The sequence below is a fragment of the Opisthocomus hoazin genome, chromosome 6 (genome assembly GCF_030867145.1).
Source record: "Opisthocomus hoazin isolate bOpiHoa1 chromosome 6, bOpiHoa1.hap1, whole genome shotgun sequence".
Taxonomy (NCBI): Eukaryota; Metazoa; Chordata; class Aves; order Opisthocomiformes; family Opisthocomidae; genus Opisthocomus; species Opisthocomus hoazin.
Genome location: NC_134419.1, coordinates 39,872,571 through 39,899,776, shown reverse-complemented (window position 1 = coordinate 39,899,776; position 27,206 = coordinate 39,872,571). Strand labels below are relative to the sequence as shown.

Genomic DNA, 27,206 nt, shown 5'->3' with positions numbered 1-27,206 from the left:
ACGTCTCCCTCACGCAGGAGTTGAAGGCGTAGTGCATTGGCCCTCTGAGAAAACTCTTGCCAGTGAAAGGGTTACGGTAATCAGCGCTTCCTATTACCTAGTGAGAAAACAGTGTTACACCGGGGAGAAGCTTCTCTGGGAATCTTAAGCAATCAAATTTATTCTAGACAGTAAAGATCAAACTTGCTGAAATGTGTACACTGTTTGTAGGCCAGTCGTTTTGGCTGTCACCTTGCCTTAGTTTTAAAAAGCAAAAACAACGTTTGGTTGTCTCTGTCTCTCCTAATCCAGTGGAGAGAGTGTGGGCAACTCGGTGGGTTGTTCCTGTCTTACACCAGGTCAGCAGGGGAAGCGGGAGGAAACCCGGAGCAGCAGTTTTCATTAGACACCTCACTTTTGTTTGGTGAATGGTGAAGGAGCGTGAGATGAATCCACATACAGCATTGCCCATCGAGGGGAACAGATCAAAAGCGACATCAGAATTAGTTTGCCAGCTTAAATGGCCTGATTCCTGGGCTTTTTCGGGGGCGTTGGTTATTCTGCATGAGATATTTGAATGTACTGCTCTTCAGAGGAGCTGGACGTTGGAGGACATGGACCCTAAAGGCTTTGCAACTGCTGTTGCCTGCACTGTGCCGGTGTGGACAATGCACAAAATTACAGTAGTTTGGGTAGTCAGTGGGCTTTTTTTGATCATTTTTAGATACACCAGTTGGAGATAATTCATTCATATGTCTAGAAAGACCCCCTCCTGGACCCTGGAGTGCCCCCAGAGCAGTGGTAGTCAGGTAATCAGTGACGTAGCTAAAAGGAAGTTTAGCAAAAGAGATTTATTCCAAGTTCTGCTCAAAGTTTGGACATGCTCCTGTTTGCGAACTTAGTTGAAGCCCATCGCTAAGCTATTTCCAGTCAGGAAAGATGCGGAAGCCTGGAGGTTTATTGAAAGGTGTTTGGAAGCATCGCCCTCTGCTCCAGCGGTTCCAGCAGCTGTACGGAGCTCTGCCCGCTGTAGATGTCTGCCCGCCGCCCTGTCTGAGCTGTCCCTCTTGCAGCAGGCTCCTTTCCTAGGTTAAAAACAAGTCCCCTGCTTAAGCGGCGATGGCTGGGGAAAGGCGCCGGCCCCAAGGACGTGCTCGTCGCCGCAGATACCGCAGTGCTTTGGGTGAATTGACCTTCCTTTCCGCAGGACTGACTGGGAGCCGCCGGACAAGAAGGTGGACACCAGGAAATACCGTGCAGAGCCCAGGAGCATCTACGACTATCAGCCAGGGAAGTCCTCGGTTCTGAACAACGAGAAGATGGTAATGTTTGTTTTATCCTGGTTTGTGGCTTTATCCTGTGATTGTGAAATACTCCCCAAGTGCTTGCCCGGTTCCATGCGGATAGGATTCCTCATGCTTGCTTCGCAGTGCTCGTGTGATGTAGTTCCTGTACATTTTGTTTTGAAAACTGTTTTGCATAACTTCCTAACGTTTTTGTTCTCTACAAAGCAAGATCCAGGGGCATGGGCAGGCTCCCTTCCTTCTGGATGTGTTGTTTTCTGTGTGAAGTATGGATCACTAACCCGAGTTTTTAATCCGCGTGTGACTCTGTGAGCTGTTCCGCAGCTGGTTTGCCAGCGGGACTTTTTCTAGGGCGCAGCATCAGTTGGTGCAGGAGGGTTGAAGGCATCACGCAACACAGCAGGCTGCTTCAGTGCCTGTGTTCCTCTGCTGCTGTAAGCACCCAACAACTCACTCTTAGAGGGCCTGTAGTGTGCCTCGGGGGATGCCTCGGAGGTGCCTTAGGACATGGCCGTCTCCCCTGGGCTGCCTTCTCCCTCAGCTGGACCTTGCCGCTTCGCTGTGGAACTGAAGGTGAGCTGGCTCCCCAGCTACACCGCTGTGTAACCTGGATGTTAAATTCCGTTTGAATTAGCGAGCACCGCTGGGAGTTGTGACAGCCAGGGGACATACCAAAGTCATCTTCTGCTGACCTGGCTGAGAACATTGGCAAGGGGCAGGGCAGAGCGGTGGTGCTAGGCTCGTCAGCCAGCCATGAATCAGCCGCCACAGCTCACCTAAGGTGTCCTTCAGTGGTACGAGGGTGACACTGTAAGTGCTAGAAAATACTTAGTGAGGTTACTAGTGAATAGCCAGCTTGGTACGTTAAAAGATGTAATCATTCTATATAGGCATTAATTTGAAGGATTCCATTAGAAGCGCTAATTGCATGCAAGATTCCAGATGTAAACTGGACTTTGTGCTTGAACAGCTCAGGCATTGATCCATGCCTGGAGGAGGTAAAGGAATGCTCCTGAGAACCTGCCAAGGATTATACACAGAACAGCAGTTTAAATCAATGGAAATATAAGAATCAAGTCTGATCTGGGACCTGATGTTTCTCCTGAGTATTTTGGTGGGTTTTCTGTTTTCCTTCCAAGTGCAATCAAGGTCCATCGCTTTTTGAAGATCCTGCAACCAACTTCTTTTCACACCCATGTCCCTTCGTTGAGTTGAAGGAAGTTGCTTCTGGTAGGAGCATGATCCTAGTGCCCACTGCAAGGGGCGATGGATGACTCTCTCTTGATCCTAGTGGGCATTGGCTCAGCCCGTTAGAGAAGTGTCAGCGAGGAGTGGTTTGAACATGGTGTGACAGCTCCATTCCTGCAGTCCATCCTGGAGCAAGATTTCTGCTGACTCAAGTAGCAGTTTCCTCTCACGCTAAAGGGCCAGGATTAAACCTTGTGGCCAAAGGACTGCTTCATCTGTGTACTTAAGCCTTTGCGAAAGGCCTGGCATCACCAGTGGCACTGTTTACGTGTTCAGACTTCATCAGGTACTTAATTGAGCTGTTGAATTGGAGTCTAAAAGCCACGAGCTGGACCATCATCAGCATAATTGAGAAAAATTGTACAGAGCTTACCAAAGACAAGAAGAATGTGATAGCTGCATTACTTCCAAAGTTATTTTTTGAGCTTAATTTCAAGCCATAGATCACAGAATGAACAAGGTCTTGAAATAGTGGCTTCATGGTCTCCATCAGTCCCATTAAATACAACAGTAATACTGTGGTTAGCAACTAGATCCTTCAAGGACGCTGCAGGAGACCTGTGGATATCTGCTGGTGATCACACCCAGAGCTGTGACTGTCAGAATCCTGATCCAAGACCGTTTCAGAGCAATGAAGAGCCTCCCATTGATGTCAGTGGGCTTTTTTATTTAATGTAAAGGCAGTTATAGAAGAAGATCAGTACTTTTAGTTGGAGTGCAGTAAATTAAAAACTGGAGGCATCACTTCTGTCTTGCCTTTAAGGAATGGCCAAGTCTTCCTGCAACCCACTGGAGATCAAGCGTGGTGTAACCATCCATCGTTCAGACTGAAGCATTGCCCCAATTCCGACATCAGCTCCCGTCCCATAGCTCGTTTTGTGGTGCCTGCTGGCTGTGGCAGAGCCTGGGACAGCCAGCAAAGCCCAGCGCTGATGGGAGCTCCCCCCGCCCCAGTAACCCCTTCGCAGGACAGTTTGCATCGGGACACGTTGCGTTGGCCCTCTGCACGTGTGTGGCTCATCGCTGGGTACGATGGAGTGCTCAGGATCGCACTGGCACGTCAGACATTATTTATTTATGTTTTTAACCCGCTGAGACCCATTATTTCTAAGAGTAGGTACGCTGGAATGCAAGAGTTAGCTGGGTGTCTTTTGGGGAGCAGCACCTCGTAGCCCTGGGCAAAGGACTCTACTCTCTTCTTGCACCAGGAGTGGTTCTAAACAGCTACAACTATTTCAACTTTTTTTGTTTCATTAAAGTGGATGTACAAACAAAAGAGAATTTCCTTTTCAGCTGTACTGTTTTCTGTCCTGTCTGATTTTCCTTCGCTGTGGTTTTGTCTGATTCTGTAATGTTTATGTGTGGAGAAACCAGTAATTTTGTCTCGTTATCCGTCCTGTCAGAGATCTTTCAGGGGTGTGCACTCTCTCTGCCTTGTGTCTGCTTTGGTTTAGAAAGCCACCTTTCACTCTGTTTGCAGTGTATGGAACAGGGTTTCTCACATATTCATGTGCTGTTAAAGATGCAGTGTTTGATTCAGGTCTCACTGAATCTCTCTTGTTTAACCAAATGACAATTAAAAGAATTTTTTAACGTGCATGCAGCTTTGGACTCGATGGAAGAGCCGAACGGTTGAACTGAGGGACCGGTTGGCTCCCAGCCCTTCCTCTGAGTCTCCCTGTGACTCTGGGCACGCTGCATGATCTCTCTCTGCGTGGGCCTTCTGATCTGTAAAATGTAATTCGTTCATGTTCACAGTGCTCACGGTGATGCCATTGGGCTTAACTGGTGTTTGCAGAGCAGTTGATGGCCTTTGTGAGAGAGGTGCTATGGACATTCGGAATGATATGGCTAAATATCCACATTTCAGAATGGAAACCATGGGATCTGCATCTCTAACAGTCCCTTTCTGTGTATTCTTTGCATAATGTTATCCTTCTCTCTCTTCCATTCCCCTTTCACCAACTCCTTTAGACTCGGGATATAAGCCCAGAAGAGATAGATTTAAAGAATGAACCTTGGTATAAATTCTTTTCGGAATTGGAGTTTGGGAAACCGGTAAGTTTGATAGCTGCCATGACTAATCAAGCCAACCTGCCTTTATATATATATTTTTTTTTAATGATTGTCACCTCTCTTTTCTAGGCCCTAAACCCTGAACAGCTGCCTTACTCATTTAAAAATGTGATTGTTCATAACATCATCCTGGTGCTGATGTAAAGCAGCTGTTCTGTGGCCACTTTTAAGTATTTTGAAGCCATTTACAGACATTCCCCGCCTTCCAGCCATAGGTATCAAGAAGGCAATATTTTTTCAAGTGCCATAGTTCAAACTTGATGTTAATGTTAGATATGATGCCCTGTTCTCGTTATTGAAAGTCCCTGTTCGAAGCCCTTAGCCTCCCTCTGCCTGACAAGACCTAGGGCGGCTGCTAGGGAGCTCGAAGTCCAGACGAGTCGCTCATTTATTCCTGGCCTTGGCTTGCAAACTGTAGGTCAGTAATTCCCAGCTGTCCCTAAACAGCTCGTGACCCTGCCTGCTGCTCGATCCCTGCTCCGCGGAGCTGCCCGTTGCCTAAACGGAGGGCGTCCGTCAGTGTTGAGCGGCCCTTGCCCTTCCCCGACGGGCGTCAGTCGGTGTTGGGCGACCCTTGCCCTTCCCCGACGGCAACCAAGGCCGAGAACAGCGTGCTTGCTTTTCAAATAGCGCTGTGTTGCTGCGGGGGAGAGGCCTTCGCGTCCCACTTGTGGAAAAGATGAAGCAAAGCTGAGTTATTGAGCAGGACAAAGGGCGGTTTGATGGAGGGAGCACATCGGTGGTCGTGGCTACTGGAAAAAAATGTGACTTTAAAGCGTTTTATGGCCTGGTTCTTACTGGTTAAACACTGTTAACTTCATGATTAAATACCGTTTAATCAGCTGCTCTCACTGCACCAGAGGGTCAGTACCAACCCCTCTCATCTCAGTGCAGTGCCCGTTTCTCCTTGCTCCTCGAGGTCGGTTGCCAAATGCCCATGCACGCCATTTTTCAGTGCTGCTGAGGTTTCCCTGCATGCACAACAAAGCAGAAACACATTTTGAGATTCAGTACTGGCTTCAAAGGCAACTGCACCTGGACACCAGCGAGCAGGTTTTCTTTAAATCTAGTCTGTGTTCTCACAGAAGGAAGATTCCTCTGCACAGAAGGTAGCTGCCTGAGGCTGGGTGCCCAGTCTGGTCGCATCAGAGAAATACTGTGATTTTTGCTGGAAAACAAACATGTACTTGATGATCTTAGAGGTCTTTTCCAACCTGTGATTCTATGATTTGGTGGCTGGGTGGTTTGTTCTGTCACAGAACGCTACGTTTTAGAGCTAGGGACCTTCCCTCCTAACCTAGAGAAGGAGCTTCAACAGTGTTTGAGATGAGACCCCCTAACCTTTAGGCAGTAGAAGTCAGGTAGATCTCACCTCACTGAGCCTTTGGAGGGATGTCAGTATAGGGATTTAACACTTCATGGGTTGTCACGGCTTAAGATTTCCACAAAGTGAGAAGACACCCGCTGTGTAATGAACAGCCGTGTGCTCTTGCGATGAATGAGGGTTTATCATCTCTGTGATCCTTCAAGCTAGTGTGACTTAATGGAAGGCATGTCGGAGAAAGGAGAACGTTTATGCCCTTGGGCCTTGCTGGAAGTGAGGGTATGTCTGCTCCTGAGAAGCGTGCGCTTGTGCTTTTTGTCATGCAGCCTTGGCCTGACTTCGGAATGGGGCACCTCAGGCTACGCTAGCAACCCATCTCTTGTTCAGCAAGCGCCTGTTCTGGTGGCGAGCTCCCAACCCTGCTCAGGGCACTGTTGTTGAGGGCTGCTGTCTTACCCCTTGCCTTCAAGTGATGTCCCGTGTCAACTTGCAGTAGCTCCAAAGCCGTGGAACCACGCTGCCTGCACACCTGTCCCAGCCCCTGGGTGCGGTGCTTCGGCATTGGGTGCTTGGATCGAGGATGCCATCTCAGACCTTCATAGCTAGCAAAGCTCCCTCTGAGCTGTGTTACCACAGCCAGAAGAGCATGCTTCTTGTAGCTTTGCTCGCTCCGGTCATGAGGGCACCAGATTTTTGTGACCAGCTAATGGCCAAGCCTTATCCCTGACCAGAGAGTTTCAGCTGGCATTTGCTAGTGCTTGGGATTTTCAGAGAGTCTCTGTCCCAGCTGTTTCCTGGGGCTGGAGAAAATGTGTACTTCTGCAGGCATGGTTTCCCCTGGCTTTCTGACTTGGTTCCCAGCTCTGTGAGGCGAGCAGGGATCACCCTTGGTACAAGGGAGCGCAGGGTTCTCGTGAGCCCTTGGGTTGCTCTCCCAAGGCACCGGGATGCCCAGGATGGGGCTGTCCCTGTTGAGGGAAGCACACGCGCTTCCTAGGGCAGCCGAAGCGATGGTCTGCTGGACCGGCGTCCTGGATCCGCTTCTGGGCAGCTCCATGGACAGGCGCGTGCGCTGCAGACAGACGGATCGGTCTCTGCAGCACGGATGCTGATTCAGTGTGCTGCTGGGACTGAATCCCCGTTCTCCCCTTCCCTTCCCTTCCCCACAGCTCCGTGGAGCCCATCCACAAAACTCAACATTTGGTCAGTCTAGAGCTGTGTTGTCATCTTCCGCGGGGATTGGGGGCTCGCACGCACGCGGGCGCTTCCTCCCTTCCCTTCCTGAGGCAGCACCGAGTGAGCTCTTTGCTGCCAATGGGGAAGTGTGGGGCTGGGAATCTCAGACCTAAATCTCAGCACCATCTGCCCCCCTGCCGTGGCTGATCCGATGGGTGAGGAAGAGGTGTTTGGTGTTTGCACCCACGCAGTGGCTGGTGGAATGTCGAGCGGGGCAGATCCAAACTGCAGGTCCAGGTGCTCTAGCAAGGCGCTTGGACCAGGTCCCAAGGTTGTAGCTCAGTCTCACCCTCGATGGACTGGCACAGGGAGATTCCCCGTCAGCAACCTGGAGGCAGTTCAGTAATCTGGTCACAGAAGTCGGTGTAGACACGTAGGATGATGCTGAGCTTGCCAGCCAACAGAGGTGGTTTTTATTTGAAAACCGAGCAGATATGTTCTGATTTCCCAAAGTAAGAGTAAAGGCTTTGAGGGTAGCAGCGATAGGTGCGCAGCCGGTGCGTGAGGATATGAGCATGGTGTTATTTGGGTAGGCGTGTCAGGACGAAGGTCTTTCCCTTTGATTAATCCTCCCTGAGATTTACACGCACATCCCCTATTTTGCAATCGGCACCTTCGCCTGCGGGATGAATTTTAAATAACTAGTTCCCAAAATTCCACGTTGTCCAACTCCACCAACCTCCCCCCGCAAACAAGCCAACCCCCAAACCCGTGAGATACCACAGTAACAGCTCTGCGTTCTCCTTGCCCCGCAATGCCACCGCTGGGGACTCAGCCGTTGCCTCCCACGGTACGTACTCGGAGCCTGGCGGGGCGGGCTGGAGTCTCCCTTTGCTTTGCCAAGGGCCCTTCTTTTACCCTTTCCTTTCAAAAAGAAGAATGAGCAAAACAAATGCTTTTTATGACTATGTGGTGTTTTTTTTCCCCCCGTTTTGGTTTGGTTTTGTGTTAAGAGTGCTTTAACCGCCAGCCGCGTGCTCCCTCCGGAGAGCCCCGGATCCCTCAGAGCACCTTGCAGAAATCCAGATTTCCCGCGGCAGCACGGGAAGCAGCCCCCCCCCGACTGCATGGCTGCTCCCACAATCTCTCGGTGTTTGTGCGGGAGCGGATTGATCCCTCTTTCTGTGTCTCTTTCTCTGTTGTGGTTTTTTTTTTTTAATTTTCAGTGTTGATGCAGATCCCCTGTTGTATTCCCCCTCTGTTCTAATCCAGTTTCCACATTCTGTGTGATGTCTTTCCTTATCTTCATTTCCTCATTTCCTTCCTCTGCTTTCCATCAGCCTCCAAAAAAGATTTGGGATTATACTCCTGGAGATTGCTCTATCCTTACTAGAGAGGATAGAAAGGTAATTGTGTCTCCCGTCCGTTGTGCTGCGGCAGCTGGCGCGTCCGCGTGTGTGTCTCTGAGTTTCTGTTTGGTTTTTCGTAACATCGCTTGGGTTTTGTGTGCTTGTGAGTGATTTTTTTTTTTTTTAATGGGGTTTGAGCTTATTAGCCTAACAATTAAGTAGCTAGTGAATTGATTTTAATAAACAATTCTTAAAGCATAATCAGCCATAATTTAGCGTGGTGGTTTTGCTACCTTGACTTGCAATGATAATTATACTAACAGCCTATTGCGTATTGTTACAGTATCTTTTTTTTTTTTTACAGGTGGGTTTTATAACTTTATGGTTTGTAGAATTAGATTCTAGCAGGCCTGTGCATCTCTTAATTTTGAGTGTTAAATACCTAAAACTATTTCCTTGGTAATGATTGAAACATGATTAATTACTAGTGGATTTCTGTGTATTGTCCGTACCACCTTTGTCTTTTTTCAATTAAAAAGGCTCGCTTTTTTTTTTTAAATTAACATTCCTTTGGTTTCCCCTAACCCTAAGCATTATTTTCCCATTCTTCTTCTCCTTCTTTAACCAGACTGATCTAGAAAAAGACCTCTACCTCTACCAGACTGAGTTAGAGGCAGATTTAGAAAAAATGGAGAAGCTTTATAAAGCGCCACATAAAAAGCTACAGAAGGTATTTCCTATTCTTTTCGTGCTGCCAATCCCTCTTTCCAAACTCTCTGCTCTAATCTGTTTGCTGCTGGATGGTTATTGAATGAGGTTGGGATAAATAATGGTTCTGACCCTTCTGACTGCATGGCTTGCTGTGTCGCTGTCGGAAATAATAGAACGCGATGCTGAGAATCCGGCTTGAAATCCATTTCAGAGACAGTGATTTCCTCGCTCCCCCATCCCCTGTCAGCTGCCCCCTGCCCCCCTTTAGCGTTTTGAGTTCAGCGTCTGCAAAAAAAAAAAGCCCTCTTGATTTTTCACATGAATAGGCAGCAGCAATCAGCTTAAAATTCTTGCCTGGCGTCACGTCATCATCTCGTGCCTCCCAAGCGTGTTGCCATCCGCCCTCCCTCCCTCCCAGCCCTGCTCTCTGCGAGGAGCTCGCGCCTGCCCGAGCGCTGGATATTCCCCGGAGCTTTGCCACGGTTTTCCTTACGCTGCCCCTTGCCGTGGGCTGCTCGGGCGGGTCAGCTGCTGCTGCTCCTCCGAGGGTCTGCGGGACCCGACCCGTGAAACGAGAATTTGGTGACACACCGGTTTTGCTGGCTTTTTTTTTCCTCTTGCTGTCGATGTTTTGGAAGCATTTTTTTTTTTTGAAGTGTTTTCACCAGGACTTGAGAAAGCTGCTTTTTCAAACCCAAGATTTGGTTTCCCTTCCTACATTGGAATCCTCAGATAGACGAAGGGACGCCAAACAGAGTGTTTCTCCTAAAATTGTCTTCAATTTTTTAAACGACGTGCCTGGGAAGCGTTAGCTGGATTGAAATCAAGTGGGTGAGAGCGGGCTGTTGCTGTTGAGCCTGCGCAGCTGGCACGGCTTCTCTGAAGTCAGGACGCTGAGTTGAAGCGTTGCTTTTCTCGTTAGCGCTTGGATGGTTTTGTGAACGCTGAGGAATGTGTCGTGCTGCCGAAATGCCATACACCTTTACAGCGCGGGCGGGCAGTGACGGGTGGAGGGGGAGAAGCTTGGGGAAATAATGACGAGCATGTGTCTCCTGGTCATGGCCCAGCTGGTTGCCTGCTCTGGCTTTTGGCTCTGTTCGCAATGACTCGGGCGCAGAGAAACGAGCAGGCGCTGCGAAAAGGCATGGGCTGCGCGACAGACCTGTCACTGCCCCGAAGGGCCCCGGGAAGACTGTTGCTCGTCTGCGGAGACACTGACAGCTTAACCTGTGTTTAGACTTAAACCTCAGTGTCTGCTAAAGGCTCGTATTCCAGCAATAGATGGAAAATTACTTAAGCAAGCCTGTTTCTTTCTCCCGCCGTGTGAGTGCGTAGCAGTGACTCCCTTGTTTGGACTTTTGCAGAGTGCGGCCGGTGTTCCTCCTCTGGAGACTTCTGCCGACCACGCTTCCTAGTAAGTCTTCCAATTGCTTTTGGATGTCTCTTTTTGGGGTGGGGTTTCGGGCGTTCAGGTGAGTTGGATTCATTTTTTGGTGATGGATATAGACAAATGCATGCACCGTGAGAATTAGACACGTGCTTTAGGTGAGTCCAGGTACAGTATCTGCTCTTGGCTCTTGGATGAATTCTGAAGCGAGTGCATTGTCTGGATGAGAATTGCCGGTTGTGCTGGGTGGTGACTGTAAGAAGAAAACCAAACGGACCTTGAGCTCCTTCTTGATGAGGTTTGCAAATCGACTGTAACTTCATGCCAGTAACTTCACTGCGTGGAGCAAACAAAGCTCGTGTCTGTTACGCCCACGTGATAGAACAGCTCCTGTTAGATACTCCCAGTCACACGCACCAGACCGAAAGGCAGGCAGTAATTTTCCGGCCTCCAGGAGTGGTAGCAGTAACGATATTTCTTGAAGATCTAATATGGCGCTGCTTTTCCAGAGGAATATGTAATAAGCAGTATACTCTGCCTAAATGAGTTGTACCTGGAGCTGGTTTGTTCTAAAAGAGGAACACCAAAAAAAGGAAAATCCAGAGCAAGATGCTGAGCTGTGCCGCGTTAGTGGAGCCACGGAGCCAGCTCCTGCTGCGAACCTCCCGCTCGGTGGAACTGGACTGAGTGCTTAACGCTGGCCGTGGGCACCGTGATCCCCTCGGGCGCGGATGGTTTGTAGGAAAGACACGTTCTTCTCCAGGTGCCCGTTAATAGCACAAGTGCTCACTGCCCCTCTGGGGCTGCCTGCGAGGTCTTCGGTGCTTTTCTCAGCTCAGTCCCCTCCTGTCTGGGTTCGTTCTGGGAAGCTTGCGCACTGCTGCGTGTTGTTGGTTGGCTCCCGTGGCTGCGTAGTTTTGGTAGGGAGAGAGCAAGAAAATAAACGGCAATCTTAGAGATTAGCGTCGAAGAACGGCTTGTATTTGCCAATGACGGGTAAGGTTTTCCGCCCACGGCAGCGCTGACTGCACTCGAAGCACGCGGGAGTGCCGGCGTCCGAGCCAGTGGAGAGGGGAAGCAGCCTGGGAAGGCTGGGATCCGGCAGTGAGGCCCTGGGGAGCTGCGCGTTCTTCCCTGCCCTGCGTTTGGAGAGCAGGGAGAAAAGATACCCAGAGTTTGTGGGCTTTTTTGCAGTGTTCCTCTTCCCTCTGGTCACCTGCTTCTGATCTCGCAGACTGCCTTGGCCCTGGGACAGTCCTGCTCGCTGGCCCTGGTAAAGGGACTCTGCCAAATGCCCCCACTCCCCCTCCCCGGGGTATTCCCAAAGCAGGATCGTGTTAACCCTTTGGTTTTTAACAACGGGGCTAAAAGGCTTTTACCTCCCAGGTGAGGAGCATCAGGGCAGTCCTCATTCGCTGCAGCAACTGGGAGGGCTTCCCGGGGAACCTGACGAGGAGAGGCTCTGGGGTAGCCCCCGTAAGACACAGCAGCTCTGTCGCCGTGGGGCTGTTTGAGCATTGACTCGGCTGAAAAAGGGACAGCATTCCCGTTCCCTTTCGTGGTTTTACTCCAGAAAGTAATTTATGGGACCGCATCTGACCTGGCTTTCCTTCTCTGGAAACTAGGATCCTCTTTGTGATCCAGACATGGTGTAATGGCACCTCCGTAGCCAACCCTCTGGTGCGTTTGGACGCTTTCTCTGTGCCCCAGACGTACAGCGTCTCTCCAAAACAAGCAGATCATCCGCAACAAGCAGGCGTAACCACAAGCGTTTCCACCCTCATAAATCTGGATCACTCCTGAACATCAGGATGTAAACCAGCTTTCAGAATGTTTCCACGAATTGGCAAATGCCCTATTTTTTGATTTTTTTCGAACTTCCCAGCAGTCATGCTTTGGCTCCAGAATAGTTTTGCATGAGACTGCATTTTACTCTGAAGAGCCTGGTTGAGCACAAGAACGGGTATCAGATGAGCTTAGCTCTTAGGAGAACATTGTCTGCCTGATTGCTCCGTAAGTCTTTTGTACCTGGAAAAAGGCCGTTTATACCACGGCATTGTTTGTTATTTTTTTTTAGAGAGAAAACAGTGAAAGCTAGAAATCAGACGTGGGCGCATAGTTGTGCTTAGATGCGTGGCTAAGAAAAGAGATTTGTAATAAATGTCCAGTCTTTAAAGGCCTAAGAAATTAAAACTGTACTCATGTCCGCAGCATTTTGTTTATAAACCTGCGTGCTAGACCGGGAGGCCAGGATTTTTCACGCCCTGTCGTGGAAGCCTGAGGCAAAGCTGAGCAGAACTGTGCGCCTCTGGGAATTTCTTTGGCATTTGAAACACTGGCGTCTGTGGCCCCGTAGTGTTGCTGCTCTGCATGGTCCCTCGCTCATGAGCTTGAGAAATCGCTCTGGGAGTCTTGAACTGCGGCGTTAGCTGGGAGGCTGAACTGGTTGGGGTGAGCTCCTGGGCAGCTGTGCTTTAAGCAGGGGACAGCCAGGGCTGGTGTTTAAGGAGGGAGGGCTGGGAGGTGGGAGATCTCCGTGCGACTTCCAGCTAGCCAGGGAATTTCTTTGGGTCTGCAAAGAAACCGCACATCCGCCGTCTGATCTGCAAACCGAAGGAGCCGAGCTCTCCTGCTGCTGGTTTGCCGGGGGAGTTCCCTCAGGTGGGGAACGCCGTGGCAGTGCCAAACCGGGCTCGTCAGCGCCGTGTGTTCGTAACCTCTCCGTTCAGCGCCCGCTCTGCACACACCGCCTGCTCTGGGGTCACAAGTGCGGCTTCCGCTTACTCTGCCTGAAGCTCTCGGCAAACAGAAGTGACCTGCTGGTGTCCCTCGCCCTTCTTTGTGTTTTCCAGCTCCACGCATTCACCCAGCTACCACGCTGCGAAGAGGGAGTTGGAGCCAGCGCTGGGCGACGCTACTGGCTTGGAGAATGAAAGGCAGATTTACAAGAGCGTGCTGGAAGGCGGAGATATCCCGTTCCAGGGGCTGAGCGGTCTCAAGCGACCTTCTAGCTCCGCTTCCACAAAAGGTAGGTGGTCAGGGCACTGACCTCTCCTCCATTCTACACAGAGTGTGGAAGGCCAGGTGATGTGGGGCAAACTGCTGCAGGGTTTAGAGTCCTGTTGAGGTTTCTGCTGTCCTTCCCCTTTGCCATCCCCAGTTTTCCCCTCCGTTTTTTCTCTCAGACCCCACTGGCCAGTATTTTTCATGACCCCTTTATCTGATCCAGGTTCCTCTTCCTGGCAGGGACCAGCTCCCTCCACCCAGCACCCCGGCCGCACCGCACACCCTCCCATTCTTCCTCGAGGCTGCTCGGGCTGGCCTGGCTATCCATCTGCTCCCACCGCCTTGCCACGCTAGAGCCCTGCCCTGCCTTTTCCACTCTGCCTGCTGCGGTACCTCCGCAGACCCCACCATCTCTGCTGGGGTGGTCGGCACCGTGTGCTCCACAGCCTCCATCTCCAGGGCTGCGCGGAGAATGCACGGGACGATACGAGCCAGCAAAGCCCCGCGGGCTCCGAGGCAGCGGAGACCACTGCATCCCCTCCCCTTTCCTCCCCCATCACGGATGCTCTAGAAGCAGAAGACAAGGACGAGCCTGGCTCCCGTCGGGGAGCTATGTTGGGGAACGGATCTCTGAGCCAACTTCAGCGTAAAAATGGCTTGAGATGGGGAGAGGACTGGGGAAGGAATGCGCTGGGCTTCTGAACTGCTCTCCCTAAAAATAGTCCATCGCACCAAAAAGGTCTCTCTCCGTCTGCCAGCCGTTTTTCGGCAGGATGTCAGGCCCGGAGGGCAGGGAGTCAGACTGGGTCCGAACGCAGAAAGCTGTTCAAACAGTGATTGTTCCCCAAGCTGCAGTTGAACCTGAATGGTTATGTTGACATTTGAGTTTGAACTAAACTAGGAAACGGACCTAAAAAAACTGCAGTCTTAAGCTGAACCCAGACTGGATCTGCGTTTAAAAAAAAAAAAGTAACATCCTGGTCTGACTCCTTGCTTTTTAGAGCAAACGTGGCCAGCTGCGTTGCCCGCAGCGCGCTCGGCTTATTCCTGGCATGGGGAATCTCCGAGCGGGCAGCTCTTGGGCGAGGCCGGCTGATGTGGCCCGCTTGTGCCAGCACCGGCGGCCGCCGATGGTCTGCTCCCTCCCAGGAATAAGCTGTTCGGCGAGCGCTGTGGGGAGACCGGAGTAGGTGTGATGCCGGGCTTGGCATTAAGCTGTTTTTGCACCGTTAGTGCCTGTGCATTCTGCCTGACACCCTGACACTGCCCCGAGTCCAGCGCCCTTTTCTCTGGAAGCTGGTCACGCTCAGCACTTTTTGGGAGGGTACCTTCAAAGCGCTTGAGGGCTGCTTCTGGCCCAGCCGCTCAGTTTAGAACCGTTAGCGGCACTTCATCCGCTCCCGCAAGCGCGGCTTGCTGTGCAGTTTCTTCCCGCTTCTCTTTATGTTTTGGAACTTTGTTTCTTTAACGTGCGTTTTATGAAACCCGAGCATGTTCTTTCTCCTTTCTCGACAGCTTTCTAGCACTTAAGCTAACAGGTTGTATTTATTTTATCCTGCATGCTTACCAGTGGATCGTAAAGGTGGGAATGCTCATATGACTGCACCCTCTTCAGCTAATAGCCGAACCTTTAACGCTAGTCATACCGGTATGTTAGGTCACGCATGTAAACATAAGAAGCCCTTATCAGCCGCAAAAGCCTGCATTACTGAAATCCTCCCTTCCAAATTCAAACCCAAACTAGCAGCTCCAGCTGCTCTTGTGCAGGACAAGAAGGGTATCTTGCTGTCTCACGAGAAGGCTCAAAGCTGCGAAAACCTTCGTAGCTCCAGTGCCTTGTTCGATAATAAAAAAGCTTTCGTGGTAGACGTAGGGGAAGGCATAGAAAACATGTTGATGAAGTCGAAGGAGGAGTACGCCATCAAATCCGGCAGCACCATGAGCCTGCAGGAGTATGGCACCGACCCGAGGAAAGGCTACCTGTTCCCTGGCGCCAGGAAGAGTGGGGTGGAGTTTACGATGCTGTATAAAGACATGCACCAGATCAACCGCTCCAGGATCCATCTGGGCACGGTCTCCTCCTGCAGCGTCAGGGATATTGCGTCTCAGTTTGAGAACGAAGCCAGGGACAGGATGGAGCACAGCCTTAGCCGAGAGGATTCAGAGCAGATCCCCAAACACACCGTTTCCTCCCGTATCAGTGCCTTTGAGCAGCTGATCCAGAGATCCCGATCAATGCCCTCGCTCGACTTTTCCGCCGGACAAAACAAATTCACCACTTCTCTCCAGTCTGACGCTTGCCTGAGTTCTGCCTACTCTGCAGAGTTTCTGCTGGATTTGCCAAAAGCAGACCAAGAAGAGAAGGATGCTGCCAGCTTGGCAGAGAAATCCTCCCGCTCCTGCAGCAACGTGGAGGACACGGCTTCGGATGTCAGCGATGCCATCCCTATGGACACGCTTTCGGCTTGCACGGATGAGATGGATCTCCTCTCAAATGCGTCCAACGACAGCGGCGGCAGCGGCAGCAGCAACCTCAATGGCCCTCTAAAGCATAAAGTCAACAGATGCAAAGGCGCGTGCCCAGCTTCCTACACCAGGTTCACCACCATCCGAAGGCACGAGCAGCAGCAGGCCTCCAGGAACCCCGAGTCCAGAGGAGATGTCTATGGGGACAGGCACACGCTCCCCAGAAATGTCTACCTCATGAGCCCGCTCCCGTTCCGATTGAAAAAGCCCTTCCAGCACCAGTCGTGCAGGACTCCATCCCCAGACTGCCCGGGGAGGCCGGCAGCGCCCAGCCCCGAGCGCCCAGCCCACCCCGGGCAGCCGCAGGAGAGCGCAGGAGGCAAGCATCGCCGCTCCCAGCACCGACCGTGCTCCCGAAGCGGGCCGCTGGCCCCCCGGCGCCTGTCCTCCTTTGACGTTGTGGAGAGGCTTAGCTGCGTCCCCACGGCGGGAGCCGGCCGAGATGGCTTCCCGGGCCGGGCGGGCGCCCCTGGCTCCTTACACAATGGCAACCCTGTTCCGTTTGCCCTCTGTCACGGCCTGGACACAAACAACAATCCGCAAAGTGAACTTGGGACGTACCTAGGAGGTGGCTTTTTGTGTTCTTTACCGGTGTCCCCTCACCTGTCTTCTCGCTTTCCTTTCTCCTCCCCTTTTCTTCCCCAACCCTTGCATTTTTACTCCTTTGACGCCTTCGCATCCCCTGACTCTGGTTTCTCCCCTGGTGTGTCTCCCGTCCTTTGCCTGTCTTGCTGAGCATCGTTGTCCAGGACCCGTTAACAGCTGCACTTCTGAGAAACGATGCCCACTGCCGTGCCGGTCGCACCGGGTTCAGCTGGGCTCTCAGGCGACTCCGGGGATGCAGGAATCTTGGCATGAGATATTTCTAGCCCTCTCTCATTTGCAAACGTGGGAATATAAAAGAAACCCAGATGGTTTCCTTTAAGGAGCAGTTTCTCAAGGTCTAGTTGTGTGGGGTGTGTGCGTGCGTGTGTGCGTTAAACTTCTCTCAGCAGTAGAACGCCAAATCATACTTTGATGGCGGCAGATCTTTTCTTCACAAAGTCCTTCTATGTCTTTACTCTTTCCCATACTGTTATTTTCTACCTGTTTTTGGATCTTTGTTCACAAGTGCAGCCCAAAAGGGAAAGAAAAAATGAAAACTGATAAATTACCGACATCTGATTGGCAATTTGGTCAGTGGCAATTGAGCATCCGTTCTGTCATAATGGAAGCAAATTGTTTCAAAACATCTATTTTTTTTCCTTTCTGGTTATGCTTGCTAAATCCATCTGTATTTTAACTTCCTTATGTTGTTTTGAAGTAGATTCAGAATCACCAAGGCATTTTGCACCAGTTGATTACATGGAAACTCCAGAAGAAATTATCCGCCGACGGCATGATGACAAAGAGGTAATGCCCTCCTTCACGGCCCCGCGTAAAGGTTGTGGCGGCTCCACGTACAAGAAATACAGCATGCAGCCTTGTGTGCGGACAGCTTAGATGTCCGTGGCTGTGCATGTTGGAGGTTAGAGCAGCAAGTTGGAACCGGTATGTTTTAATTTTCATACTGCCTCTGCCACTGATTTAACGTACAATGTGTAGCCTGGTTTAGCTTTTGTTTAAAATGAACCTGGGAGTTCTTATCGATCGCACAAAATGCTGGCGGGGGCTTTGAAGAGTGTAAAAAGCCCAAAGATGTACGTGAGATGCGGTACAACGCCCCAGTACTCACAGATAAAGATGAAATGGTTATTCTGTGAGGGAGTTAAGTTTTCTTCTTCTCCATGTGAGACGGTGTTAATCAAACTGGTGAGAACAGGATTTTTCTTGTGGGGATCCCCAGGTTTTGAGCAGCAAATGTAAAATACGTTTAAGCTATCAGAAAGCATGAAGTTTCCCCCCAGTGCAAACTGGAAGTCTTTGTGGTGTCTCAGGCTGCTGACGGCAGAATGTAGCAGTCTGTTTGGAAATGGGGACAAGCCAAAAGAATAGGAGAGCCACGTAGACTTCTCAGCACTGACTGCGTTCAGGCTGAGTTAAAGAAATTATGAAGTGATTGCTTTCCAGAAAACTGTTAATTTTCACTGCCTGGGGTGGAAAAGAAAAGGTCCGTTTTTCATGTTAGCTTTTGGAGTTCAAATGATGTCTGTGTGTGCTTTGAAATAAGGTAAAACCTGCCCTTAGTTCCTATGTGAAAAATACATTTTTGCTGTCTTCTCACGTGAAACAGTTAGTAATCCCCTCACCTCCAAAATCCAGCCCAAAAGCTCTCATAAGAGCAAAACTCTGAATTCACTCAGACCTGCTGGCTTCAGGTAAGCTGGCAGAGAGCTGAACTCCTCAACCTACTGCTGGCCTCGAAAGACGGAAGGATCCTTCTGCCCCGGGACTCCAGAAGGCACGCTTCCCTTCGTGTGCCGGGGGCTGTGGGAGTCCAAAATCATTCTCTGGGGTGTGTTTACTTTATTTTACAAAGCGTATCACATGAGCCCAAAGGAGGTATGAGAGAAGGCGGTACCTGAAGGTGGACAGGTACTCCGCTAAGCTCCTTGCAGAGCTCAGGGCAGTGCGGTGCCTCGGAGCTTCCGCGGGGAGCTGAGCCAGGTCTCGTGGAAGTCGATGAGAGAAACTCCGGGTTGGTTGGAGGGGGCGTGGATCAGCCCTCGGCAGTCTGCTTGGGAGCTCCCAGGACCTGGCCAAAACTTGGAAACACTCCTCGTTGACTTCCACCAGCCTTGGGTCCGATCCTCGGGCTGAGCTGGGTTTCAGTTACGCTGTGATGGTGATGTACCTGCTGTGCTTGCGAAACGAAAAGGTATTGTGTCGTGCTTAGAATCGTGGCTTTTTGTGTCGAACTGCAAAAGCCCAGCTGTTTGCTGGGACCTGAGAAATTTTATTTGAGTCACATTTGTGGCAGCTGTTGAATGCCCTTAACTAGATGATTTACTGCCCGTTTTATGCGATTTTATGGCAGAAACTTTTAGAGGACCAGAGACGGCTTAAACGTGAGCAAGAAGAAGCTGATATTGCAGCTAGAAGGCACACGGGGGTTATTCCAACGCACCATCAGTTTATCACTAATGAGCGATTTGGGGACCTCCTAAATGTAGACGATGCAGCAAAGAGGAAATCTGGGTCAGAGGTCTGTTTTGGTTACCTCGGTCTGCTGCTTGACCCAAAGCCATATTTGCCTCTCACGATGTTGTGCTTTAGGCCGACATTAGCTCTTCAGAGAATGTTGTCGTTTTTTTTTCCCACCTTCCCATTTCCCATTCTGGCTTCATTTAGATCCGCTCTGACTCTCGTGCCTGGTAAATTAATTGGCGTCTCTATAGCCAGCTGCATATGTTAAAGCATGCCCGCTGCGGATCGCTGGCGCACGCCTGTGATGCATGCCTTGAAATAGCAGCTCCTCTCCGTCAATCAAAGGCATTCTGCATCTTCTGCATCATACCGCTACCTTGTCTTCTCGTCTCTGCCTTACGCTTAGAAACTCCATGCCTTCTTGGTCCTGGCCATGTGACTGTCTCGTAGGGGGTTTTTTTCTAGAAGTAGATTGTTTCTGCTCCTCTTGAAAGATGCTTAACATCCTTTAGAAAAATTAGGGAGAAGCGTGTTTCGCTGCGTATGACCTGGTTGGTCTGTCTGAAAGAGACAAAGGAGGAGGTGGACGGTTTTCCGTCAGCCCACGGCGCTTGTCCTGAGGGCTGGATGCGAGTCCGGGCGTCCTGGCCAAATGCCTTCTCCTGCCGTGGGGCTTGCTGCCGAGGGTCCGGCCACCGGCTCGGTTCCCCTTGCGGATGGAGCACGCTTGGCTGCCCTTGGCGTGCTTAGATGCTCTGGTGCCACATGAAGGTGACGAGTTCGCATTTTATGCTCTATTACCAAAATGACTTTAAAATTGTCTGGATATTTGGTGGCTATTAGAAAATCAGCCAAGTAAATCAAGCTGTAAAGCCTAGGCCTGCTGTCTTTGGCTTTATAACCACTGAAGGCTTGGTTTTTTTCTTCAATGTGCTTAATTTATTCATATTTCCTCCTCACCTTTGTCTCTTTCCTACCAATTTATACAGAATACGTGGGTCACATTGCAGGATTCAGCAGGGCCAGGTCAAATCAAATGAGCCAGATCAAATCAAATCCCACTGATTTTTACCCAGCCAGTAAATTTTGCTTTTCCATTGCCACGTCGAGGGAAATTTGGTCCCGGAGCCCGGGTAGCTGCAGTTGCTGGAGCAGCTTTCATTTGGCAGGGTTTGTGGCGTTTACGCTTGCTGCTGTGAAAGCGGTTTGCTGCAGAGCTCCCAGTTACCGCTGTAGCAGGAGCTGGCCCTTCTGCCCCGGTGGGAAAGACCCACCCAGCAGCATCATACCAGGCGCACGCAAGCGCCGAGCAGGGTGCCTGCATTCAGCTTCTTCCCCAGACTAACGTTAGCTAGAGAAGAGTTTGGGTGCTTTTCCTCAGAAGCGGGTTGAAAAACCTAAGCATCCTTTTAATGTACTGCTTTTTTTTTTTGATCCCTAGATGAGACCTGCTAGAGCCAAGTTTGACTTCAAAGCACAGACGCTGAAGTGAGTACTGCTGGTTCCTCCTGCCTCAAGTGTTCTGCCTCTGCTTTTTCCCCTGGGATGCGGCGTTGGTTGTGAAGTGTCACGCAGTAGGATTCGTGTTTTGGGAGTGTCTTCCCAGGAGCTGAAGGCAAAGTTGTCCGTAGTAAGGCAGGGAAAAGTAATACGAATTTTGCAGGTCGTAGCCTCTGAAGGACCTTTGGGAAAATGGCTTTTTTCTCAGTTCATCTGTATCCCATGTGATTTTGGGGGGCAAACCCACGTTCTTCACTGGATCAAGCGAGTGCTCCGCTCTGAGGGTGAATGTCACCTGCTCAGCAGGACGGCTGGGTGAGACCTCTGGGCAGCAGCTGCCGGTGGCATTGTGGCGGTCCCTCGGGTCAATCACACAGCACCGCTCGTTCTTTTTGGGGAAAGCCGCGGTGGAGAGAAGCCCTGGAAGGCTTTTCCCTCGGCGTGAGCCTGGAGAAGCTCTCATTTTAACATTGCTGGGGAGGGAAGAAAGAACAGAATTCAGCGAAGGACCTGCTGTTTTTATTCTCAGGTGCTGACGTCCTGAGAATATTTTGTGACATGTTCCGTAGGTGATGGTTTGTAATGCTTTACGCAGCATCTCCCCAGCACCTGTGATAGAACCAAGGCAGATGTCGGGACTGTTGTGTCCCTTGAGCAGAACATACCAGGGTGCCAGACGACAGTAGAGGAGAGCTCGTGAAAACCGTGGTAGGGAAGGCTGGGTTGGTTGTTCTCCTGCGGGGAGCTGAGGAGTAGGTTGATGAGCCCGCTGCAGGCTGCCCACAGCCGGAGTTCCTCAAGCTGCAGACTGTGGGTTGAGATCCCAGCTGTCAGCCCAGGTCAGGTCGGTGGTTGCACGGCCACAGGCTGACCAGAAGTGTATCACAGAATCACAGAATGGTGGGCGTTGGAAGGGACCTCTGTGGGCCACCCAGTCCAACCCCGTGCCGAAGCAGGGTCACCCAGAGCAGGCTGCACAGCACCGCAGCCAGGCGGGGCTTGAATATCTCCAGAGAAGGAGACTCCACAACCTCCCTGGGCAGCCTGGGCCAGGGCTCCGTCACTCTCAGAGGGAAGAAGTTCTTCCTCGTGTTCAGCTGGAGCTTCCTCTGCTTCAGTTTGTGCCCGTTGCCCCTTGTCCTGTCGCTGAGCACCACTGGAAAGAGTCTGGCCCCATCCTCCTGACACCCACCCTGCAGATATTTATAAACATTTCTAAGGTCCCCTCGCAGCCTTCTCTTCTTCAGGCTGAAGTGTAATCGCTGCAGGGTCAACACTGGCGTGTGAGGGGCTTCATCTGATCAGCAAACCAGCTTCCGTGAAAATCGTGTCTCTTTGGAAGGTGCTTGTGACGTGACCTGGTTCAAAACAGGAACCGGGTGCTGCTCACCGTATCTCACGTGGAGAGCAGCCAGCGGCACCTTCTGCTTGAGCTTGACCCCGCTGCTGCTGGAGGGCGTGCGGTTAGCAGGGCCCTCCCGGAGCAGCTGTTTTGACAGAATGCCCAGAGGGTCCCTGCACAGCACAGTGTGAAGGGGATAATTCTCGAGAGGTAGCTTCCACATTGGATGGAGTGTGGTTTGTATCAACGGGGCCGATGCAGCCCTGGGGATCGCTGGGCAGCTGCAGGGCAGCGCGTCTGTGCTCCAGTGGAGTTCTGATGGAGTGCTTGTGTTGTTGACAGGGAGCTTCCTCTGCAGAAAGGAGATATTGTTTACATTTACAAGCAGATCGACCAGAACTGGTATGAAGGCGAGCACCATGGCAGAGTTGGCATCTTCCCGCGGTCGTACATCGAGGTAGCTGCTTGCCTTGCGGGTGTTCCCTTTGCCCGCTCCCTGTCTGCCAGTGACCAGTTGGTCGGGTTTGTGTGTGCGACCGGTTGGATTCTGTTTGTTCATTCTAGCTCCTCCCGCCAGCTGAGAAGGCTCAGCCCAAAAAGCCGTCACCACTGCAGGTATTGGAATACGGAGATGCTGTTGCGAAGTTCAGCTTCAATGGCGATACCCAAGTGGAGATGTCCTTCAGGAAGGTAGGACTTCTGCTGTGCTGATGAACTGAATCCTGACAAATGCTGAAGTTTTTTAACACTAGTGACTTGCAATTTCCAAATGAAAGCTCCAAGAAGTTGAGCTCCTTACTCAGGAAGGGTTCCTTCTCATCACCCATGTGTTTACCCCGTAGTCATGGCATAGTGCGTTGCAGGTAGGCTGAATCAAGACGTGCCGCTTGCTGCCCGAGGGCGGGCTGAGATGGTAAGCTTGAGCACGAGTCCTGGCAGCCTGGCTCTGCAAGGCAGGTTAGATGTTTGGGGTGCCACGTCTGCAGTCTGATCCTCTCCAGCGGGCGTGCACACAGTCACGTGAGAATGGCGATACAGAAGGAAACCGGGTTCCCCTTGCTTCGTACTGCAAGCCAAATCACTGAGCAGAGGTAGGCGAGGGTCGGTGGCGTGGCAGTGACTGGCTGGACCCGCCTGCAGAGTGAAGGGACGGGGACGGCTTGGGTGATGCCTGCTCGGACCAAAGCCAGCCACATTTAGATGAAGGAGCAGCATTTCTCCATCTCAGCCAGCTTTCTGTTTTGACGCTCAGATTAGATCTTGTCTGTCTTCTCTTTTAATTATACATGAAGGTGGGGCTTGCAGTTTATATTAAGGATCTGGAAGTCACTTTGTTTGTCAGTGAAACGGGAGAGCATAGAGAGACGTAGTTTAAACCGCAGACCTGTGCCCCTCCCTGTCCACCTCGTACCCCGCAGGGTCTCGTGGTCAGCCTGGAACTGCTGGTTGCCGTTTTTTCAGCTGGATTTAGCAAGTAGAGTCTTGAAGATGTGGAGTGAGCGTAACAGAGTCTGCGGACAGCCCGAGTCAGCACCGCAGGATTTCCTCCTCCTCTGAACTGAAATGTTTCTTCCCTCCCGGAGGCTGGGGTTAGGACCGCGTAACGGGGCAGGCTGGGCGCCACAGATTGTTTGAAGTCAGCGGCAGCAAGATTAAACATGTAATCTGCTTTGGAATGATGAAAGATGTTAAAGGGAGGGGATTACATTGCTGTTCCTTCCCACAGGGAGAAAGGATCACGTTGATTCGCCGAGTGGACGAGAACTGGTATGAAGGGAAAATCTCCGGCACCAATCGCCAGGGCATCTTCCCCGTCACTTACGTGGAAGTGCTCAAGCGGCCGGTGGTCAAGAACGCCATCGACTATCCTGACCCACCAATGTCCCTCTCCCCGAACCGCAGCGTGACAGCTTCACCGCAGGTATTTGGAGCAGACGCAGCCGGCGACGGCACCTTGCAGAGCGGAGGGATGTTGCCGTTGCCGTGCGAGAAGCGGTAGCTGAAAAAAGCTCTAGCTAAGGGCGAGCGCTTCGCGCGGTAAAACCCCTGCGCTCCCTGCAGCGTGCTGCGACTGCAGGGGAAGGTGATGTTTCGTTTCCCAGAAAGGTTAATGAACGGGTCGTTTGGGGATTGGGAGACTCAGCTTTGCATCTCTGATCTGTAGCTTGGGTTCGGGCCAGGCTGAGAGGGCTGCAATTCACAGCCATCGGAATAAATTTCCCTGCCAGAGACGGAATGAACTGGTGATCCAGCTGCTCCCCAGCACGGGTTCGCACTTCGCAGAGCTCCGCTGTGATGAGGGAATTTTTTGTTAGGACTGTTAAAAGGGCGTCACAGACTGTGGGAGTCATTATGTTGATCCCAGCCAGCCTGAATCAAACTGTACACTTCCACCTCAATGTCCCAGCTCACGACCCAGGTCTGGGGAGACAGATTCAGAAGAGTGGCCTGGCTGATTTGAAATCGGTGCGAAGTCAACTCAGGTTTTGAGAGCAGGGCAGTCTGGGGTCTTCTGTGAGCGTTAGATTCGCTGTAAAGTGTACTGCAGTTCAAACCAGAAATCAGAACGGCAGCAGGTAATTGTACGGGGATCCCAGAATGTTTGCCATGGGAGACGTGTCAGGGAGGCAGCGAGTCTCTGAAGCCCTTTGTTCTGCTCTCATCCTGCAAATACTCGCGCTTGGAGGTTGGCATACGTGTGTGGGACGCAGCCACGAGGTTCTGGTGCATCCCCCTCTGATCCATGGGACCGAAGCAAGGTCGTGCTGCGGTCCAGACTCCAAGGAACAGGAGTGGAGAGCTGAGCTCGGGAGGAAGGGGTTTGCGGGACAGGGTGGATGGGAAGGGCTGCCACGGCTCGTGCCTGGCGTCTGTCCGGACCTTCCCGACAAGGAGCGGTTTTATCCTTAGCCACTGTGTAAAGGGGAAAGACTTGTTGCTTTTTGGGGGTTCCCTGTCAAAGTGGGCCTCAGCTGAGCTTTTCTGCTTGAGCTTGGCAGTCTCTCCATAGCTGTGGCCTGTCTGCTGCCAGCTCCCTGCAAGCTGCTCCCTGTGGTGGAGGGGACTGTAGCCACCCTTTTTTGGTTTCCTCTGCTATTCTTTTGATCCCTCCCCTAGTAAATCAGTTCTCTCCCATACTTTTTTGCCTTAGTTGACAGAGGGCTGAGAAACGCTCCGATCAGTGCTAACGTAGCTGCTCTCGCTGGCGTCGCTGGTGGCAATGGCGAAGGGCAGAACTCAGTAGTGTTGTTCTGCCTTTATAAACGTAGGACCTACTTCAATCACCTAAAGACCAAATAGCCACAGCTGGCTTTGCTGATCCCTTTCTCCTCCACAGCTTCAGCAGTGTAAGTTTATTGAGGAGCAGGCATTGCTCGTGCTACTAGGGTTGGATAAAGTCAAAATTCATTGCAGCAGCGAATTCTGACTGGGTCCAGTGTGGGTTGCTGCCAGGCCAGAAAAGTGCTCCATGAGTGGTGGCTTCAGCTGCTCCCTGAGGGACTTAGGGCACGCGGTATGAAGTCTAAGGTCTCCCACCAGACATTTGGTGGCCGGGATCCTGGCAAAGGCTGGAGCAGGGCGTTAGCAGCGCAGCTACAGACTGGACTCCGTGGCTGGAGAAGCTGTGGGCAGCACGTTCTCCAACGCGGCGCGCCTGTCCGTGGAAAACTGATGTACCAGGCTTGGCCACAGATCTGCTCCTCTCTACGCTCGCTCGCTCTCCTTTTACTTTTGCTCGGTCGCTGTGTATTTTCCTTTATTATTTTTGTGTTCATTTCTTTCTTTTTCTCTCCTGCTTTTGTCTCCTTCAAGTCTCCCAGCTCTGAGCTGCTCCATACGCCAACTCCTCCGCCTTTGCCTTTTGCGCGCCGCGCCTTATCTCCGGAGGTGCAGGCGGTCACGTCCGAGTGGATTGCTCTGACCGTGGGCGTCTCTCCTAGCACCACTCCTGCCATAACTCCTCCATTGCCTCCTCCGCCCGGAGCCTCCCTCTCTCACCCTGACTCTCTCTCGCCTTCTGCTGCAGCCAGCCCTTCCCCCTCGGTCAGCATCCACCATTCTCATCTCTCTGGCTCCTCGGCTCCCAGGTCCATCAAATCCCCGTTGCCCTCTTGCCCATCCAGACCTCAGTCCTCCGCTTGCAGTTTCTATCAGGCTGCTCCGCAAAGCGAAGAGAAGTTGGTGGCTTCCCCTTCTCCCAGCGTGAGCTGCTCCAACTCCCCTCGCTGGGCGGTGGAGAGCCCCGACAGCATCCTCGCGGAGCAGCGAGGCACCGCTGGCAGCCAAGCCTGGCTCCAGAAGACTGGAGAGGGCGGCAGCAACCCCAAGCTGGGTGCTCGCGATGTTCCCAACCCCAAGCTGGGTGCTGACGAGGTTCCCAAGATCTCTGTGGAGCGCTGCCTGAAACCGTCCCAGCTAGACATGCGTGTGAGCCCAGAGAAGAGACCTGTGGGTTCCTCTGAGGACAACCAGTTGTGTCAGGAGCTAATGGCTATTGTGCAGGGAGGTAAAGTGGAGGAAAGAGGCGTGAGGAGAGGTGATCTGGGAAGGTTTCAAAGCGGGGAAAAGAAGGTACTTCTGCATGTGTGTGTGCTGCTCTGAGTCGCTGGTTTTAACTGGTGTGGTGGGGCTTGTGCTGCTCTGCTGGCAAGGTGGAGCCAGGGGCTGCCACATGTCATCTTGGCAGTCCTTCTTCCAGGGGTCACCAGGGGGATTCACTGGAGGGCAGATCAAAAAGTTTTAGAAGAGGGCTCAGGAGCAGTGCAGTGACGATTCTTTTAGAATAGATAACAGCACAGGACTGACTCCGTTGGTCACGTCTAACGAGGTGATTGTCCTGGGTAGTGGCTATTACCAGGTGTGTCACGTGAAAGCATCACATGGGCCTCATGCCCGTACACCTCACCCTGTAGAACACAGGCAGCTCCTTGCTGTTCAGGGATTTTCCAGTGTGCAACGGGTCGTCTTTGGTTATGGGATTCATCTGTTCCTCCTAAAGCCAAGGACTGAGAAGCCTGGTAAAGGTCAGCCTGGCTCCTGGAATCACACCGCTTGTTCCCCGTTGATCCTGGAGCCTGTGGTTTGGTGAACCTCCGTCCGGGCTGCGCACGACTGCGGCAGGGAGGCGGGGTTGTTACCTGTGCCTTGAGCGGAATTTGTTCCCTTGGCATTTCCAAAATGGTGTGAAAGGCTCTGGCCACAAATGAGAACT

General features: G+C 51.8%; 1 protein-coding gene across 45 annotated transcripts in view; it reads left to right on the top strand.

Moving 5' to 3' along the window:
* The window catches only part of SORBS1 (sorbin and SH3 domain containing 1), a 217,855-nt gene that overhangs the window by 179,633 nt on the left and 11,016 nt on the right, over positions 1-27,206 (top strand). For 20 of the 45 annotated variants that reach the window (XM_075422804.1, XM_075422797.1, XM_075422798.1 and 17 more), the window contains 15 exons: positions 1,187-1,301; positions 4,506-4,589; positions 7,943-7,957; positions 8,448-8,513; positions 9,085-9,186; positions 10,532-10,581; positions 13,407-13,582; positions 15,131-16,654; positions 17,393-17,478; positions 19,043-19,210; positions 20,594-20,640; positions 22,337-22,451; positions 22,559-22,684; positions 23,721-23,915; positions 25,808-26,566. In XM_075422804.1, coding sequence (XP_075278919.1) covers positions 1,187-1,301; positions 4,506-4,589; positions 7,943-7,957; positions 8,448-8,513; positions 9,085-9,186; positions 10,532-10,581; positions 13,407-13,582; positions 15,131-16,654; positions 17,393-17,478; positions 19,043-19,210; positions 20,594-20,640; positions 22,337-22,451; positions 22,559-22,684; positions 23,721-23,915; positions 25,808-26,566 — 3,628 coding nt within the window. The remainder of the gene's footprint in view (positions 1-1,186; positions 1,302-4,505; positions 4,590-7,942; positions 7,958-8,447; positions 8,514-9,084; positions 9,187-10,531; positions 10,582-13,406; positions 13,583-15,130; positions 16,655-17,392; positions 17,479-19,042; positions 19,211-20,593; positions 20,641-22,336; positions 22,452-22,558; positions 22,685-23,720; positions 23,916-25,807; positions 26,567-27,206) is intronic. The other 25 variants (XM_075422820.1, XM_075422822.1, XM_075422823.1 and 22 more) reach the window with 9 other exon arrangements.